The following is a 15,590-nucleotide window of genomic DNA, read 5'->3' as shown; positions in this document are numbered from 1 at the left end:
AAACTTATCAGGTGTCCCGTGTCCCCCCCGTCCCCCCGGTCTTCTTTTCTCAAGACTAAACAGTGCCGTTTTTTTAACCTTTCCCCAAATGTCAGGGTTTCAAACCTTTTAACATTTTTGTTGCTCTCCTCTGGAGTGTCTCCAATGTGTCCACATCTTTCCAAAGTGTGGTGCCCAGAACTAGACTCAGTACTATAGCTAAGGCCTCCCCAGTGCCGAGAGGGACAATTACCTCCCATGTCTTACATACAACACTCCTGTTAATACACACTAGAATAATATTACTTTTTCAGCTGCATCACATTGTAGACTTATATTTGCGATCCACTAGAACCCCACATCCTTCTCAGCAGTACTACTGCATAGCCAGTTATTCCTCATTTTGTAGTTGTGCATTTGATTTTTCCTTCCTAAGTGAAGTATTTTGCTAGGGTTGCCAACCCTCCAGATTTGGCCTGGAGCCTCCCGGAATCGGCATCGATCTCCCGGTGACTACTGAAAGCAATCCAGGAGATTTTAATAGGATATTTTAAGAAAATGACATTATGTCATGTTGGGGGGAAAAAATCTCCTGGAATAGCTTCAGTCAGAGTTGGCAACCCTATACTTTGCACTTTATTGAATTTCATATTGTTGAATTCATACCAATTCACCCATTTGCCAAGGTCATTTTGAATTCTAATTCTGTCCTCCAAACTGCTTGCAACTCCTCAAATAGAGTTCCAATGCTGAAAGTTAGGAAAAAACATTTTTTAAAAGCTCAAACTGATCATTTTGATACAGAAGTCACAGACAAACAAGGAACTTCATGGTTACATTTTTACAGTCATTTTCAAAGTGAAATTTTAAAAAGAAAACAATTATTTAACACACTGTGCATGTTCAATATGGTATTTTCTACTGTCAGTAACTTCTCCTGGCATGAAGCAATTTTGCATGAAAGCTACAGAGGCTCTTCATGACACTCAACACCTCTACATGCACATCACAAAAAATGGCCAAATGGATTTGTATAAACTACAGACACATATACACATCTTCTCATTTGAGAAAAAGCTGAAGTTTCATTTTGAGTAAGCTATAAAATAAAGCCATTTAGACCCCAGTCTTGTACTGTGACTTCAGCGGGGCTCAGTGCAGGCACAGTAATCTGCCCTAACAGAGATCCCATTGCAATCACAATGCAGGATCAGGGCCTTAGGATGGAAATGCCATCGCAAACACAACTGTAGTGTCACTAATGTGATACTGTATCACACATTAATTTTAAACGCCAATTTCACAGGAAACACTGCAATTTCCTTTGTCCTATAATATACAAAGATATTCTGTGTTTACAGAAACTGCAAACTTTGTGTTATTTTTTTCCATGAAGTAATTTTATGTAGTTTGCTGCATACACCCTTAAAATGCTTTATAAAATAATGACCAGCTGTTTCCTGTAATTCAACAAAAGTTATTCTAATAAGCACATTTCTTAATAACTAACCAGACGTTCTACTGCCACACACTACCTAAGGGCCCAATTCTGCCATCCTTATTTATAAATACATGTCACTATTCTATTTAAAAGATCACATTATACACCAGAACAATGCAGAACTCAAGCTAAGGCCAAATCACAAAAACGATTTTATTAATTTTCGCTTAGCCGTTATGCTTTACTTGCCTTGTTTTCCTGTATGTACAATTTCTGTGAATTGTTCTCACTAATAGTATCCTGTTTCTATGAGCAGGAAAGGGCTGAGTACAGTTTGTTAGTTAACATTACTTCCTATAACCAGGGTCAATATTCTGTAGTAGTGACACTACAGCAGACATTGTTCACTCTGGATAAGCAATGTATCACGCTGATGGCTGTTAATGGACATCCTCTGTAGCGAAACATGAACTGATAATCAGTAAACCCAGATTTGCAATAGACTTCCTCCTTCCTGTTTTTACATTGCTGACCAAGGAGATGTCTCTTCCTGCTAAGCTTTTGTGCTACTAAGTGATGTATGAAACGAGAGATTGAAAAACAAGCACTGCACTACTTTTTTAATTTCCTGCTGTACTGATGCAACAATAAAAGACACTAGAAAAAAATATGCTTCTGTGGAACTCCCCCTAATTTCAGCAGAAGCTTCATGCATGTAAACAAGAACAAAGTTTTCCCCCTGTTTTGAATACATATGTTCACATAATGGAGGTAGCTGGGAAGATCCTGTAATCATAGATACTAGAAAGCAAAGTTCATAAAGCAACATCTTCACCAGTTAGTTCCATAGACTACAACCCAAACCACATTCAATATCAGAAGTACTGGATTCGTATACAAATAAAAGTTTGCACTACTAGGTGGCTTTACAGGGTTAATCCATATATTTTTAGTTACACACATACACACACACAGAGTAGTGATGCAACACAATACCAATGATATACCTTGATGATATTTTCCTCCTTTGGACACACAGCTTAAACTCCTTCATAGATTTTCACCACACCACCTATCCATTATACTCTCTCTGGAACACTCCCACACTAGCATCAACTTCCTGGACATCACGATCAGCTTTTCAACAATGGAACCCTACAGACAACCATATACAAGAAACCCACAGATCATCACACCTACCTTCATAGACCCTGTAACCACCCCAAACACACCGACATCTAGGCACTCAGATACCACAGAGTATGCTCTGAGGATAAAGTCCAGGATATGCTTAACATACTTAAAACAACCTTCACCGAACAAGGACACTCCACCAGAGAAGTAGATCGCATCATGGATTGGGCCACCCAAATAACCCAAGAGAACCTGCTTCAATACAAAAATAAAACCCCCTCCAATCACACACCCCTGGTTGTCACCTGCCGCCCCACACTGGAACCCATATGATGTGGTATCATCAAGCATCTACAACCCATACTCGATGGGGACCTCAACCTGAAAGAAATATTTCCTGAAGCCCTACTTCTGGCTTTCAAACAACACCCCTGACCTCTCCAAGCTCATCATCAGAAGCAAGCTTCCACAGACCAGGACACAACAACTCAAAGCATCACCAGACCCTGCCAGAACAACAATGCAAAACCTGCAGATATATCTCCACTGCTACAGTGATCAACACCCCCATTACAAAGCTTTCAAGAGCCAGGGATCCTACACATGTCTATCACAACATGTGGTGTACCTCAGCCAGGGTACTAAATGCCCCAATAACAACTATGTGGGTAAAACCAAACAGACAATCACTACTCTCTCAAATTAACTCTCACAGGAAAATGATAAAAGACAAAAACATCCTATCACCTACGGCTGAACACTTTTCATAAAGCAATCACTCTATATCTGACCTATCAGTCCTCATCCTCAAAAGAAACCTGCACAACACTTTCAAAAAATGAGCCTAGGAGCTTAAATTCCTCACTCTGCTAGACAACAACAACCATGGACTGATCAGAGACACTGGACTTACGGCTTAATTAACAACAATCTGTAACCCACTATCCCCCTTTTTATGACTGCAGAGGTGTTAACTTTAATGGTTCCTTACAATATATGCTAACTACTTATGCTAAACAATCTGTTCCACCTTGCATTTTATTGTGATTCTAGGATTACCTTTCCCAGACCTGAAGAAGAGCTCTGCGTGACTCGAAAGCTTGTCTCTCTCACAAACAGAAACTGGTTCAATAAAAGATATTACCTCACCCACTCTGTCTCTCTAATACCCTGGGACCAACACAGCTACAAATATACTCTCTTCTTCACAATCTATCTGTAGGAAAGTTTGCATCCCATGATGTAAGCTCATAGCCATCTATTGCCATAACAATGCTGAAGTTTCCACAGATTTCCAATATATTTGTTTGTTTTTTTAAATATTTATTATAAAACACTTCATTTAAAAACATGGGGTTTTCCTTATAAGGTTGAAATGTCTCATATGACATGCCCCAGTATATCGAGTTACTAGAGCACATGCATTTAGATATCTCTGTTGTCTGTGAGGACTGCAATATTTGCAATCAGTGAAATTTGTGAGCAGGTAACTTTCCCACCTAAAATACAACCCAAATGTCCTGTGTAGGGTCGAAACTCAACACCTTTCCTGAAGTTTGCCTTTATTTTGACAAATGAATGAACAATAAATAAGTCACAACCTTCTCTGCAGGTTCTTAGAGCAGTTCAACCTACCTCCTTGGTCCTCTACCTCAAGTTCCAGATTTTTCCATCAGGGCAGCTGAATTCTAAAACTTGTTTCCTTCCTTATTATTCCCTCAGCTGGAGTATTAGTTTCCTCCAGACTTTATTTTACTGGCAAAGGCTGGGGTGCAGTAAGGATTTCAAGATAGACTATTAGCTGCCTCCAAGATAGACTATTAACTCCTTCTTGGCCAGGACATAATTGATGCCAGCCACAAAAGTAATTCCTTTACTTGCATCTGAAGAAGTGAAGTTCTTACCCACGAAAGCTTATGCTCCCAATACTTCTGTTAGTCTTAAAGGTGCCACAGGACCCTCTGTTCCTTGGGAGAAGGAAGCAAGACCAAAGAGAAATGCATGAGCAGAGCCTCAGTGTGAATGTGTTGTCAAACACTCTTATCTCAGGTCTGCGGTGACAAGAATTAGGGTTAGGTTTTTCAGATATAGTCAGGTAGTAGCCATAAAGGCAAGCTACTGAGCCAGAACTGGCCATGTATTACAATGCAATATAATTTGATTACTTGCTGCAGAAGTTTAATTTGATTTTTGGAAGGAGTTAGCCCTCTAATACTATGTTACAGCCTTGCAATTACAAATTTAGCTTCTGCTGCCACCAAGCAGTTCCATTTGCAAATAAATCCTTTATGCTATTTTAAACACATCTGTACAAGAACTATGAACATGATGGACATGGTTGATTTAAAAAAGTTTCAGAAACATGGGACACATTACACCACTACATTGTTGTTGTGGTGGGTTTCTTTTTTGGACCAGGGTGGGGGTTAATCGGTTGATGGTGATGCTGAATGCTCTGGACCAAGTAAGCATAAAGCACATGGAAAAGAAGAGAATGCTGATATTTATTTATATTATAGTAATGGTTAGAGGCTCCAACCAAGACTAGGGCCCATTGTGCTCTGCTCTGTACAAAGATATAGAGTCCCTGCTCAATAAGAGTGCACTCTAAATAGCCAAGACAGACAAAGGGCAGGAGGGGAAAAACAGAGGCACAGAGAAGTGAAGTGACTTGCCTGAGTTCATACAGCACATCAATGGCAGAACCAAGGCTAGAATCCAGGTCTCCTAACTCCCAGACCAGTGCTCTATCCAATAGACCATTCTTCCTCCCAAGGAAGGACTATGGGACATAATGTGACATAAAGCACCTCCCAGAATCCATGAAAAGCTAAGTGTCCATGGGGTTTGTGTCATAGAGATTAAATAGTCTATTGTTTGCAGAAATCATAAAATTTGTATATGTAGTCTTTTTACAGATGGGTATAAGGCCTTCAGAAGTGATTCCCTATGTATACAGCATGCTCTGCTGCTTATGTGAAAAGCATGGAGGAAGAAAATGTGTTTTCTTATTAGTACACTGTTCCATAAAATGCAACATGAAGAGATTCAACAGTTTGCGGCCTTTTTTAGCAGCACTTACAGTCACTGGACATGATTTCCGTTTTAGAGATTGTGAAATACTCTAACTTACAGGTCAAAAATAGCCTTATCTTGAACCAAATTACATTGACATTCACGCAGTGAAAGTATAGAGGTAACTGCAAAGTCTCTTACAGAAATGTCTCAGAAACACATAGAAAGCTACACTTACTACTTTGCTGGTTAGTGCATTCACTGACAGGTCTGTAGGTAGGCAAGTGTCAGAGCACATCAGATTTGTGCAGGATGGGAAACTGTGTATTCTTTTTGGTCATAAAAGACCCATAACGTGGGATGGCTAATGGTATCATATAGGAAATAAAATCAGCATTAGGAACAAAATAGCAAAGAAGAGTTCAAATAAAAACTGGCTTGTCTAAATGTAGATGATGCAACAGTGAATGAGTTGTTCAAACGATGTGCAGATGAGATATTTAGATGAGATATTCATCAGTGATGTTGTAAAAAGTTTATCCCTATTTTCTTAAAAGTTTGAATGTGTTTTGAAAGACATATTCAGATTTTACTATTTAAGTCCCAAAGCACGGTAACAACTCTGAGCTCTTGCTGATGCCTCTGAAGTTACAATGAGATATTTCAGAAGAATCCAACAAGTTCCCGGGTTGCAAGTCAGGTCAGAGTTCTGAAGGCAGTGATCAAAAAATGTCACCCATTTGGAACATATTGAGTGGACCAAGTTAGAGGCTGATATAGCCCAAGTTAGGGGCGCTTTTAAGGTGATCAACATAGTCTAATCTGTGGACATGTCTTTCATGATAGACTTACTCAGCATTGTGACTGAAGTCTCTCTTGCAACAAGAAATGAAATAAAAATGCAATTAACCATGAAATGTTTGAGCCTTTGAAAAAGCTAGAAAAGTGCTATGCTGGAACTCACAGTAATGAAAGTCAATCCTGGCCCAGACATCTGAAAATTTATCACTACAGATGGCAAATTTGAAGAGGCAAACATTTCTGGTTCTTTAGAGACAAAGTGAAGAAAAATTGGACTTGCATGCTTGAAGCTACCATTGAACATATTAATTCCAGATTCACCAGGCCACTATGGACACTATTCTCATGTGCTTTGACTCTACTAAGTGGCCTAGTGATAAAAAAAATTATTGACCTATTATGCGATGTACAAATTGAGTCTGCAAGACCACTTTATACAGATAGGAGATGCCTTACCTGAGTGGCTACCTCTCAATTTAAATACCATCAAATTTACAACAAATAACAAAAGCATTGTTACACATATACATGCACTAATGACCAAGCCACCTGTCTTTAGGGATATATTATTCTCAGTGGAAATACTATTCTCATCGTCCTGCAGCATTGCAGTGGCAAAACATAAGCTTACCACAAATAATTTAATCAAAACAAATTGATGCCTGTATCTGCAGCAAAGCACACTCCAGGATTTGATCCAAACACAAGTTAAGAGCCCAGGTATAAGACACTTTTCCAGCTCCTTCTAGCTTGAAGGGGGGACTAGGAACAAAACATATTTATGGACACAATAACAGTGAGCACTCAGACCAACAGAAGGCAGCACTAATACAGGATTAGATTTGCAAATTGGTATGCAAAGTTTAAAATATCATATTATAAGGAAATTATAAAATCCCATACCCAAATCAAGGGACCCATTTCAAGTAAACTAAATTACTAACATATAATGCAACATTATTCTCTACAAAAAAAATCTACATTTGCAAAATTGCTACACAATATAGATAAAAAATACAAACTTGCAAGTCCTATATATACACTTTCATAATCCTACCACACCATTTAATCACCAGATTTCATAACATCAGTCATTCCATGTTCATAAAAATATCCTTCCAATCCACCAACACATTACACTGTTGAAAAACTTTTAGAACTCTGACAGTTCCTATGATTTAGAGTACATAGGGACTGTATTCTTTCTGCAATCTTTGTTACATGTATTACCTATAAAAGTAACATCCAGTAATGTCTTTCCATTACAAAGCAAAAGAAAAGGGTTGAGTGGGTAATGCAAATAAAGTAGGGTGGCTGTGAATGAGGAAGACTATATGGCAGATGGGAACTGGCAAGATTGTTAACTCTTCATTGCTAGACTTTACACAGTTTTTTAATGTTTTATTACTTTCTTTACAGAATTATTATTTTGGGAGTATCAACTGGAAGGCATGGAACCACACTTCAAACTTCCTCATTATTAACACTTGTTTAATTTCCTCTATGAAGGTCAAGTTTTTCGGCGTTACGACAGAGTGGCAACGGTTGTACTATTTGTAATGGCAACAGAAAATATCAAATGGAACTGGAGTAAAATGTTTTAGGATATAGTGTGTGTAAAAGACAAACAATATAAGGCCCAGATCCTGCAAGTGACTTTGCATAGGCACAGTGGTCTTCTAATAGATAGGCATTAGGTCCTGTCTAGGTTGGATGAGCAGGGAACTAGTGAAATAGTGGTTATCACAAAAGAATGAACACTGAACTACTAAGGCCTATATAAGGCCTCTGTGTAAAAACAGATGCTGCACCTGTTTAACTGAAATCTTTTTTAAAAACCCTGTGTGGGCACACTTAATTGGTTTAGCTAGCATCTGTATATTTATCGATGCAAGTTAAACCAATGTAACTTGATTTAAAAACACACCTTTGTTTAAACAGCTGCCACTTTGTGTGTAGACCAAGCAGGAAAAGGTTTGTAAAGGTATATAAAAACTTTGTTTTGTTAACACCTATTTAACTTAAATGACCAATTAAAATTTTGGCTAATAGAAATCTTTGTTAAAATTCCATCATCCTCACCCTTTCCCTTAGTGTTAAGGCTCACAATAAATATCCCCAATGCCTCCCAGTAGTCTTCCCAAAATCAAAGAAGACCAGACTCTGAATTCCTAATACTTCTAAGGTATAAAAACAAACAGAAAAATACTTTAAACATTTTCTTTAAAAAAAAACTTTCAGGCCCTCTTTGAAGAATTTTTTTTTTAAAGGACAAAAGCACAATTTTTAAAAACTCCTTTACAAGTCATCTTCAAGCCAACCTCTTTTTGGGAAGAAGGTATACAAGGCCAGTTCAGAAGGGATGTTCAGTTTTCAGGTTGTGGGCTTCTGAGGAGAGTATATCTGCGGACTATGAGATGTTGGCCAAAATGGAAAACCTAGTGAAGCACAGCAGAGTGAAAGAAGGCTGTCTTGACAATGTCTCGTGTCACGCTTGAGTTTTTGCAGTTTGTTTTGGGTTTTTTGTTGTTGTAATGTTTGGTAACAGTTTGAATTTTTTTAAAATAAATGACTGTCTATAAACTTTAGCTATAAACTTTAAGATTTTTAACATATTCAGGCAGTATAGACAACCTTTTCCTTCACACCCTCTCCCCTTGATGATACATCCACTTTGTGTGCTATATTCCACAATACATTATGTACAGCACTTGAAAAAATTACCACGCCAACTAATCAGAAGACAAAACTTGGACTACTAAAAAATGAGGATAGCAATTCCAGTGAGGTTTGGGACAGTGTCCTGGTGAGAAGTCTAGTCCTACTCCCCTCTCTACCCTGGGAAAATGGAGGGTTCTGGGTCCTTTCCACGGTGCTATCCTTGGACCCTCTTTGGGCTAGGATTTTTGGTATCAGCCTCTTGCTAACAGCTCTCTGAAATCTGCAGCCTCTGTCTGCTAGAAGGAAGACAAAGCTTCTTTTCTTCCCCTCTCCAATCTCAGAGCCTTCCTAATACTGGCTATTGTGAGGAAGGGAGCAGCCAGTCCCTGATTCGAAAGAGGCAATAGTTTAATACAGATGAATGTACAAATGTCACTGTGGATGGATGTCTTCTTAATCTGAGGTACACGTGAATTCTACAATATTACTGCATTTGCAAATTATCTTACTGAAGTCTATAAATTGTCCTGCCTTTTGTCAACACATTGTACTTTCAGTTTCATAATATGACATGAAAGAAGGACTGGTCATGGACATTCTATAGAGATGATGATGTTTTGACAAAGAAATGCTATGTACTTTGTAAAATCTATAGGGTTTGCATAGTGTTCTGTACAGTAGAATTGGCTGTTCAATGAATATGACATGTACACTGTGGTTGCTGATACTCAGCTGCAGCTAAGGAGCGTTCATCACAAGTTAAGAAAGAGAGTGCAAAGATGGTTTTAGGCAACCTTTGATCCCTTGATCTTGAGGCCACTCTGCACCAATTTGGTTCTTTTGTGCAAGTTAAAGTAGATTCTGGTAGTTTCTAGGCTGCTCCAACTTGTGCCAACAACCCAAAGGGGTTATTACAGCAGCTGGAGGTCACTAGATGCAGGGTCACCACTGCCATGCCCCCTTTCTTCTAATCACATTACTTGCACTGACTCTGAGGAGCAGGGATGGGTGTAGGAGCCATTAGGTTGGTTCTATGCTATTTGAGGATCCCACTACACTGTGGTAATCCTCCTAAGACTTGCTAAGCAGACTTTAAGGCTTTTTTGCACTAATAAAACAGATCAAAGCTGTCCTGCTGTAAGGGAAAATCAAATGTGCACAATACCAGTTTTTTTGCAGTTTCTTGAACAGATCTTTGGAGATAGAGTGTAGCACTGCTGTATACCTTAAAAATCAAAATGGGTGACGTTCCAGAAATAATAGGACTAGAGACACAGGGTAATTAGCTAAGGACCTTTCAGAAATATGTATGTTCTGTAAGAAAACTGATATCCACTGAGGGAACAAGTCGCACCCACATCAGTAAAACATCATTAACATACAGGATATAAGAAGCAGAAGTAGCAGTGGCACTGGCAGGGAATCCTGTCTCCTTCATTCAGCAATTGAAGTTCCAAAGAAAAGATATTCTATCCAGTACTAGGGAACAGACATGGAGAGTGAGGACCTGATTTTACTGAGACAGAATGCCTATTGTAGTCAATGGGCATTTTGCCTGAAAAAAGACTTCAGGCTTGGGCTCCAAGTGATAATATCTTAACAGACACAGATATTCCTGTGCCCTTTCAAGAGGATTGCTCAAAGGAAAGTACATAACCTGTATAAAAATGCCTTTAGAATGAGACTCGGATGCTCACAGATTATGCAGATTTCAAATTCCTTCAGAGTATGGTTTATTACTTATACACATTAGCTAGCTACACATATCTGTAGCCTTAGCAGAATGTCTAGTGAGCAGCAGCATAGGCATTGGAGTTGCCTGTCACTAGACTTGGGATGATAGCATTGCATTGGTATACAAACAATCAGGTTGGGGATTTTTTTTTTCTGATCACATCTATGGGCAGATAAGATGTCAGATGTGGTTATCCAATGACAAAATGTGGTTGCTCTAATATCTGGCCTGTGGATTCATTGTTGCAGGAAAATTAAAATCAAATATTGTTACTGATATGATTGTCTAAAGGCATGGCTCTATGTTCAGCTTGTTCTATTTTGGACTATTGAGACAGAGTTATTCTCATTTGTATTCTCTTATTTTTATTGTCTATCATTTGATTTTACATTTAGCTTTGTTCTTGCTTTAATAAAAGAGAACATAAGAACAGCCATACTGGGTCACACCATGGTTGATCTTGCCCAGTATGCTGTCTCCAACAGTGGTCCATACCACAACTTAAAGAGTGAACAGAACAGGGCAATTATGGTGAGATGCACCTCTGGCTTCCACTCCTTGCTTCTGGTAGTCAGAGGTTTGGACTGCCCCGAGTATGGGGCTGCATCCTTGGCCATCTTGGCTAATAGCTATTGATGGACCTATTCTCCATGAACTTACCCAGTTCTTTTTTTAACCCAATTATACTTTTGGCCATCACAACATCCCATGGCAATGGGTTCCATAGTTTAGTTGTGTGTTGTGTGAAGAAGTACTTCTTGTTTGTATCAAATCTGCTGCCTATTAATTTCATTGAGTGACCTCTGTTTTTTGTATTGTGTGAAAGGATAAATAACACTTCTGTATTGATTTTTTTCCACACCATTCATGATTTTATAGATCTCTATCATATCCCCTTAGTTGTCTCTTTTCTAAGATGAACAGCCCTAATCTTTTAGTCTCTCCTTGCATAGAAGTCATTTCATACCTTTGATCTCTTTGTTGCCTTCTCTGAACCTTTCCCAGTTCCACTATATGCATCCGAAGAAGTGGGTTGTAGCCCACGAAAGCTTATGCTCTAATAAATTTGTTAGTCTCTAAGGTGCCACAAGTACTCCTGTTATTTTTGTGTCATATGCACACTTTACTACTTCACTGTTAACCCTCTTTTTCCAGATTATTAATGAATAATGCTGAACAACACAGGTCCCAGTACAGATCCTTGGGGGACTGCACTGTTCACCTCTCTCCACTGTGAAAACTGACCATTTATTCCTACCCTTTGTTTCCCGTCTTTCAATCAGTTACTAATCCATGAGAGGAATGCCTCTGTCTCTAAATTCAAAGGAGAGGAACCATGGGCTTCAGGTAGAACTGAGGCTATTTAATAATTTATTTAAATTCAAGTAAAAATTCTAATACCTAAATATTACCAATCGTCTATCTGGTTTGAAATCTAGGTCAAATCATTTTGGGGGGCGAGGGGTAAGGTTGGTCCAGTGTAAGTTGTGCAGATAATAATGAATGATGCATTACAAAACAGCAGTTGGGAACCAGCTGGATCCCTTAACTATTCATTTCCAGAACTTTAAATGTAGTTTGTTTTTAAAAGGTGTACATTTTTGCAAAGGGAGTGTAATACCTTTGGGTGTTGGCTGAACGCCTTTGAAATATTTCTCCCTCTGTAAAACTTACCTCCTTTGTAAAGTACTGTCAGATCTACTGATGAAAAGTGCTGTATAAGAGTTAGGCATTATTAATTAATTATTAATTATTATTATTATTATGTCAACCTTAATTCTTGTTTTGCCAAGTTTTTGTTTGTGAATGAGCACAACAAGTCTAAATCAGGCTAGTGTATAAGGATGCCCTCCTCGTACAGAACTTATCAGACCTACCAAAGCAAAGCTTCTCTTTTGAAGACATGAGCAAATCCATAAAATATGCATGGAGAAAGGTGGGAGAACTTTTACCCACAGAGAAAACTTCAAACATTTACATGTTTATATTTTGAAAATATTAGGTATTTAACATGGATAGGAGAGTCAACCTTTCCTTATCCCCTCTTTGGTTCTCCCTGATTCCCTGTACCTTTCTTTCTTTGTCCCCAGTTCTCTCCATCCCCTCGTCCATACCTCACCCTGATCCCCTGTATATCCCCTATCTGGGCTTCTCACAGGTCCTCTGTGCACCTCAACCATGACCCCCAACTCCCCTGCTCCTTTTCAAGCCCTCCAGTTCTCTGCATCCCATTATGCACTTTTCTCTCTCACCCACCACCACCTACTCCCCTCCATGTTTCAACATGGTCCCCTGCACACACTCTTCTATGCCTCCTCAGTTCCCTGCACACACATCCGATATGTCTTCCACCAGAGATCACACGTACCCTCATACTCACCCCTTATATGTTTTGACAAGTCTCCTGCCCCGTTCCAGGTTCCCCTTCCTCCCAGCAATCTTGGATTCCCTCATTCACAGATCAGGAAGTTAAGCTCCAGGCAGGCCATGTCCCTCCTGGTCCCCCACATTCTCTCCATATCCTGAATACCTGCCTGTCTGTGTGACACCCTTTCTACTACCAGCAGACTAGCAGTTGCAACAAAGCCTAGACTGTTCCCCCTCCACAAAAGTACTAAAGACATTTCTCCTCAACAAGGCCAAGAAAACAAGACCTATTTGAAGTTTGCAGGCAGAACCACCTGAGAGATATGACAGCTGTAAAAATAATTTTGAAATTATGATGAGTCAAAAATTTTCTGAATGTTATCAAGCTACCAGAAAAAAATCTGCCAAGGCATGAGATGTGGCAACATTTCAGGGGAATCAGTTTCACTTGGGTGAAGTTAGAGGAGATTAACAACTAGTTTCATAGTGGGGAAAGCGACAAAGAGTCCTGTGGCACCTTATAGACAATACGTCTGTTAGTCTATAAGGTGCCACAGGACTCTTTGTCACCTTTTACAGATCCAGACTAACACGGCTACCCCTCTGATAGTGGAGAAACTAACTTCAATCTTAAATGTGGAGTGGAGTATTGGTGCTCCTTACTACATCAAGCACCCAGGATAGGTTTCACAGCATGTTTGGAATTTTACCCTGTGGCCACTTGTCAACCACGGACTCGAAGATAGTAAGAAAAGCTAAGATCTGAAACGGGATGGAGAGGCTGACACCACTTCAAAGGGAGCATCCCGAATCCCAAAGCCAATGAGGAAACCAGCAGCCAGCCACACCCACCGCCTTTGACAGCTCCCAAATACAAACACCAACAACTGAAGCCTCATTTGGTGCCCTTCCTCCCATGCAGAGCACGTTAACTTTAGACAAATCTTGACCGCCTTCTGCACCAGAACCAACGCTGCCCCGGCCAGGAGTGGGGAGGGAACGTGACAAGTTAGTCCCCTCTCCCCACAGGGGAAAAAAAACGGAGTCAGGCTGATGCTGTCGGTTATGGGAAGCGTACGTGCACGGATCTGCAGAGTGTCTACGAGGGGTGCAGTGCCCAGGCCCTCCAGGGGTGCCTGTCCCGTGCTGGTACAATAACCAGCTGGTCCAGCGAGTCCTGAACGTGCTGGGGTCCCCGTGCTCTAGCTGCCTTCGCCAGCGCCTTCCCCCTGTCAGCTCCCGCGGCTCCGGCCAGGCCCCGGTAACACGGGGCAGCAGGGGATGCTCCACGCTGGGGCGCGCCCCTTCCCTCCAAGGCCGGAGGCCGTTCAGACTGGCCGGGGTGCAGCGCTCCGAGCAGGGCCCCGCCGGGAGCTGGAGGGGGAGTGGGGGCTTTGTGAACAGAGGGGCGGGCAAGACGCCCCCGAGCGGGCCCCGAGGCTCAGCGGCGGCGAACCCTCAAAGGGCTGCGCCCCGCACAGCACTTGCCGGAGACTCGGTGTCTCTGGGGCGGAGCTGTCAGTGCGAGGGCCCGGCCCAGCCCCTGGGTCTCGCCGGGCGGGAAGCCCCTCGCCATCTGCAGACCCCCACCCGCCTCCTGGCCCTGGTCCCTGTCCCTCACCGCAGGGTGGGCCCCACGCAGGCCGTGTCCGTGCTCTCGATCTCCTGCAGGATCCGCTCATGCTCGGGGAGGCTCTCCGCCATCTTGGGTGGGAGGGAACCAGGCAGCGGCGCCGCTGCGGGACGCGCTGGGGAGGCGGCGCTGCAGCCGCTGCCGGCCCGGGACCGGGCTCCTGCGCTCCACGCCCCCACCCCGAAAGCTGCAGAGCCGGGTCCCGCCGGGTCCGCCGCTAGCGCCCAGCCCACCCGCTCCGCAGCGGCTGCTGGGGGTACAGGGGAGCGGGGAGACGTGCGCACTCTGAGCTGAGAGGGCGGTGGGGGGACAGAGAGGGGCCGGGGTTGCTGGAACTGGAGGGCGGAGCAGGGATTCAGCGAGAAGGAACTGGGGCTGCTGGGGCTCAGGAGGATTGGGCAAGGGAAGACGGGAGAGAGGAGTCCAGGGTTAAGAGTGTGGAGGGAAGAGGTAAGAGAGTGTCTGCCTAGATCGCACAAGAGGACTCTGCTGGTCTGTGTGGCTCTTAGCTCCCCAATGCAGCAGCAAACTAGAAAACAAGTCTAGCCACGCTTCCCGCACACGCCAGATCATAATAGTAAATGATCATATAAATCCAGTCTTGGCACATTTGAGTTCGTCAAAAATCAGGCACCGGCACCTGGATGGATCTAGCCAAATTTTGGCCCACAGCACCAAATTCTAATGCATAAACTGAGAACCAGTCTAACGGCTCTTACTTCACCAAAAATTTTGGACCTTCACACATCCCAACACACAAACGCTACAAAAACACCCTTTCAGCACGTGGATTCTGCTGGAACCCCTCTCCCCCCCCCCACACA

At 41.8% G+C, this 15,590-nt stretch overlaps 1 protein-coding gene across 2 annotated transcripts in view; it reads right to left on the bottom strand.

Moving 5' to 3' along the window:
- The window catches only part of EXOC6 (exocyst complex component 6), a 185,393-nt gene extending 170,499 nt beyond the window's left edge, over positions 1–14,894 (bottom strand). The window contains exon 1 of one of the 2 annotated variants that reach the window (XM_024192625.3): positions 14,755–14,894. In XM_024192625.3, coding sequence (XP_024048393.1) covers positions 14,755–14,837 — 83 coding nt within the window. In that variant the 5' untranslated portion in view covers positions 14,838–14,894. The remainder of the gene's footprint in view (positions 1–14,754) is intronic. The other variant, XM_026650928.2, reaches the window with a different exon arrangement.
- Positions 14,895–15,590: the final 696 nt, after the last annotated feature.

The sequence above is a fragment of the Terrapene carolina genome, unplaced genomic scaffold (assembly GCF_002925995.2).
Source record: "Terrapene carolina triunguis isolate 2854851 unplaced genomic scaffold, T_m_triunguis-2.0 Scaffold95, whole genome shotgun sequence".
In the NCBI taxonomy this organism is placed as follows: domain Eukaryota; kingdom Metazoa; phylum Chordata; order Testudines; family Emydidae; genus Terrapene; species Terrapene triunguis.
The sequence above is the reverse complement of the archived record's forward strand: the minus strand, read 5'-3'. Positions and strand labels throughout refer to the sequence as shown.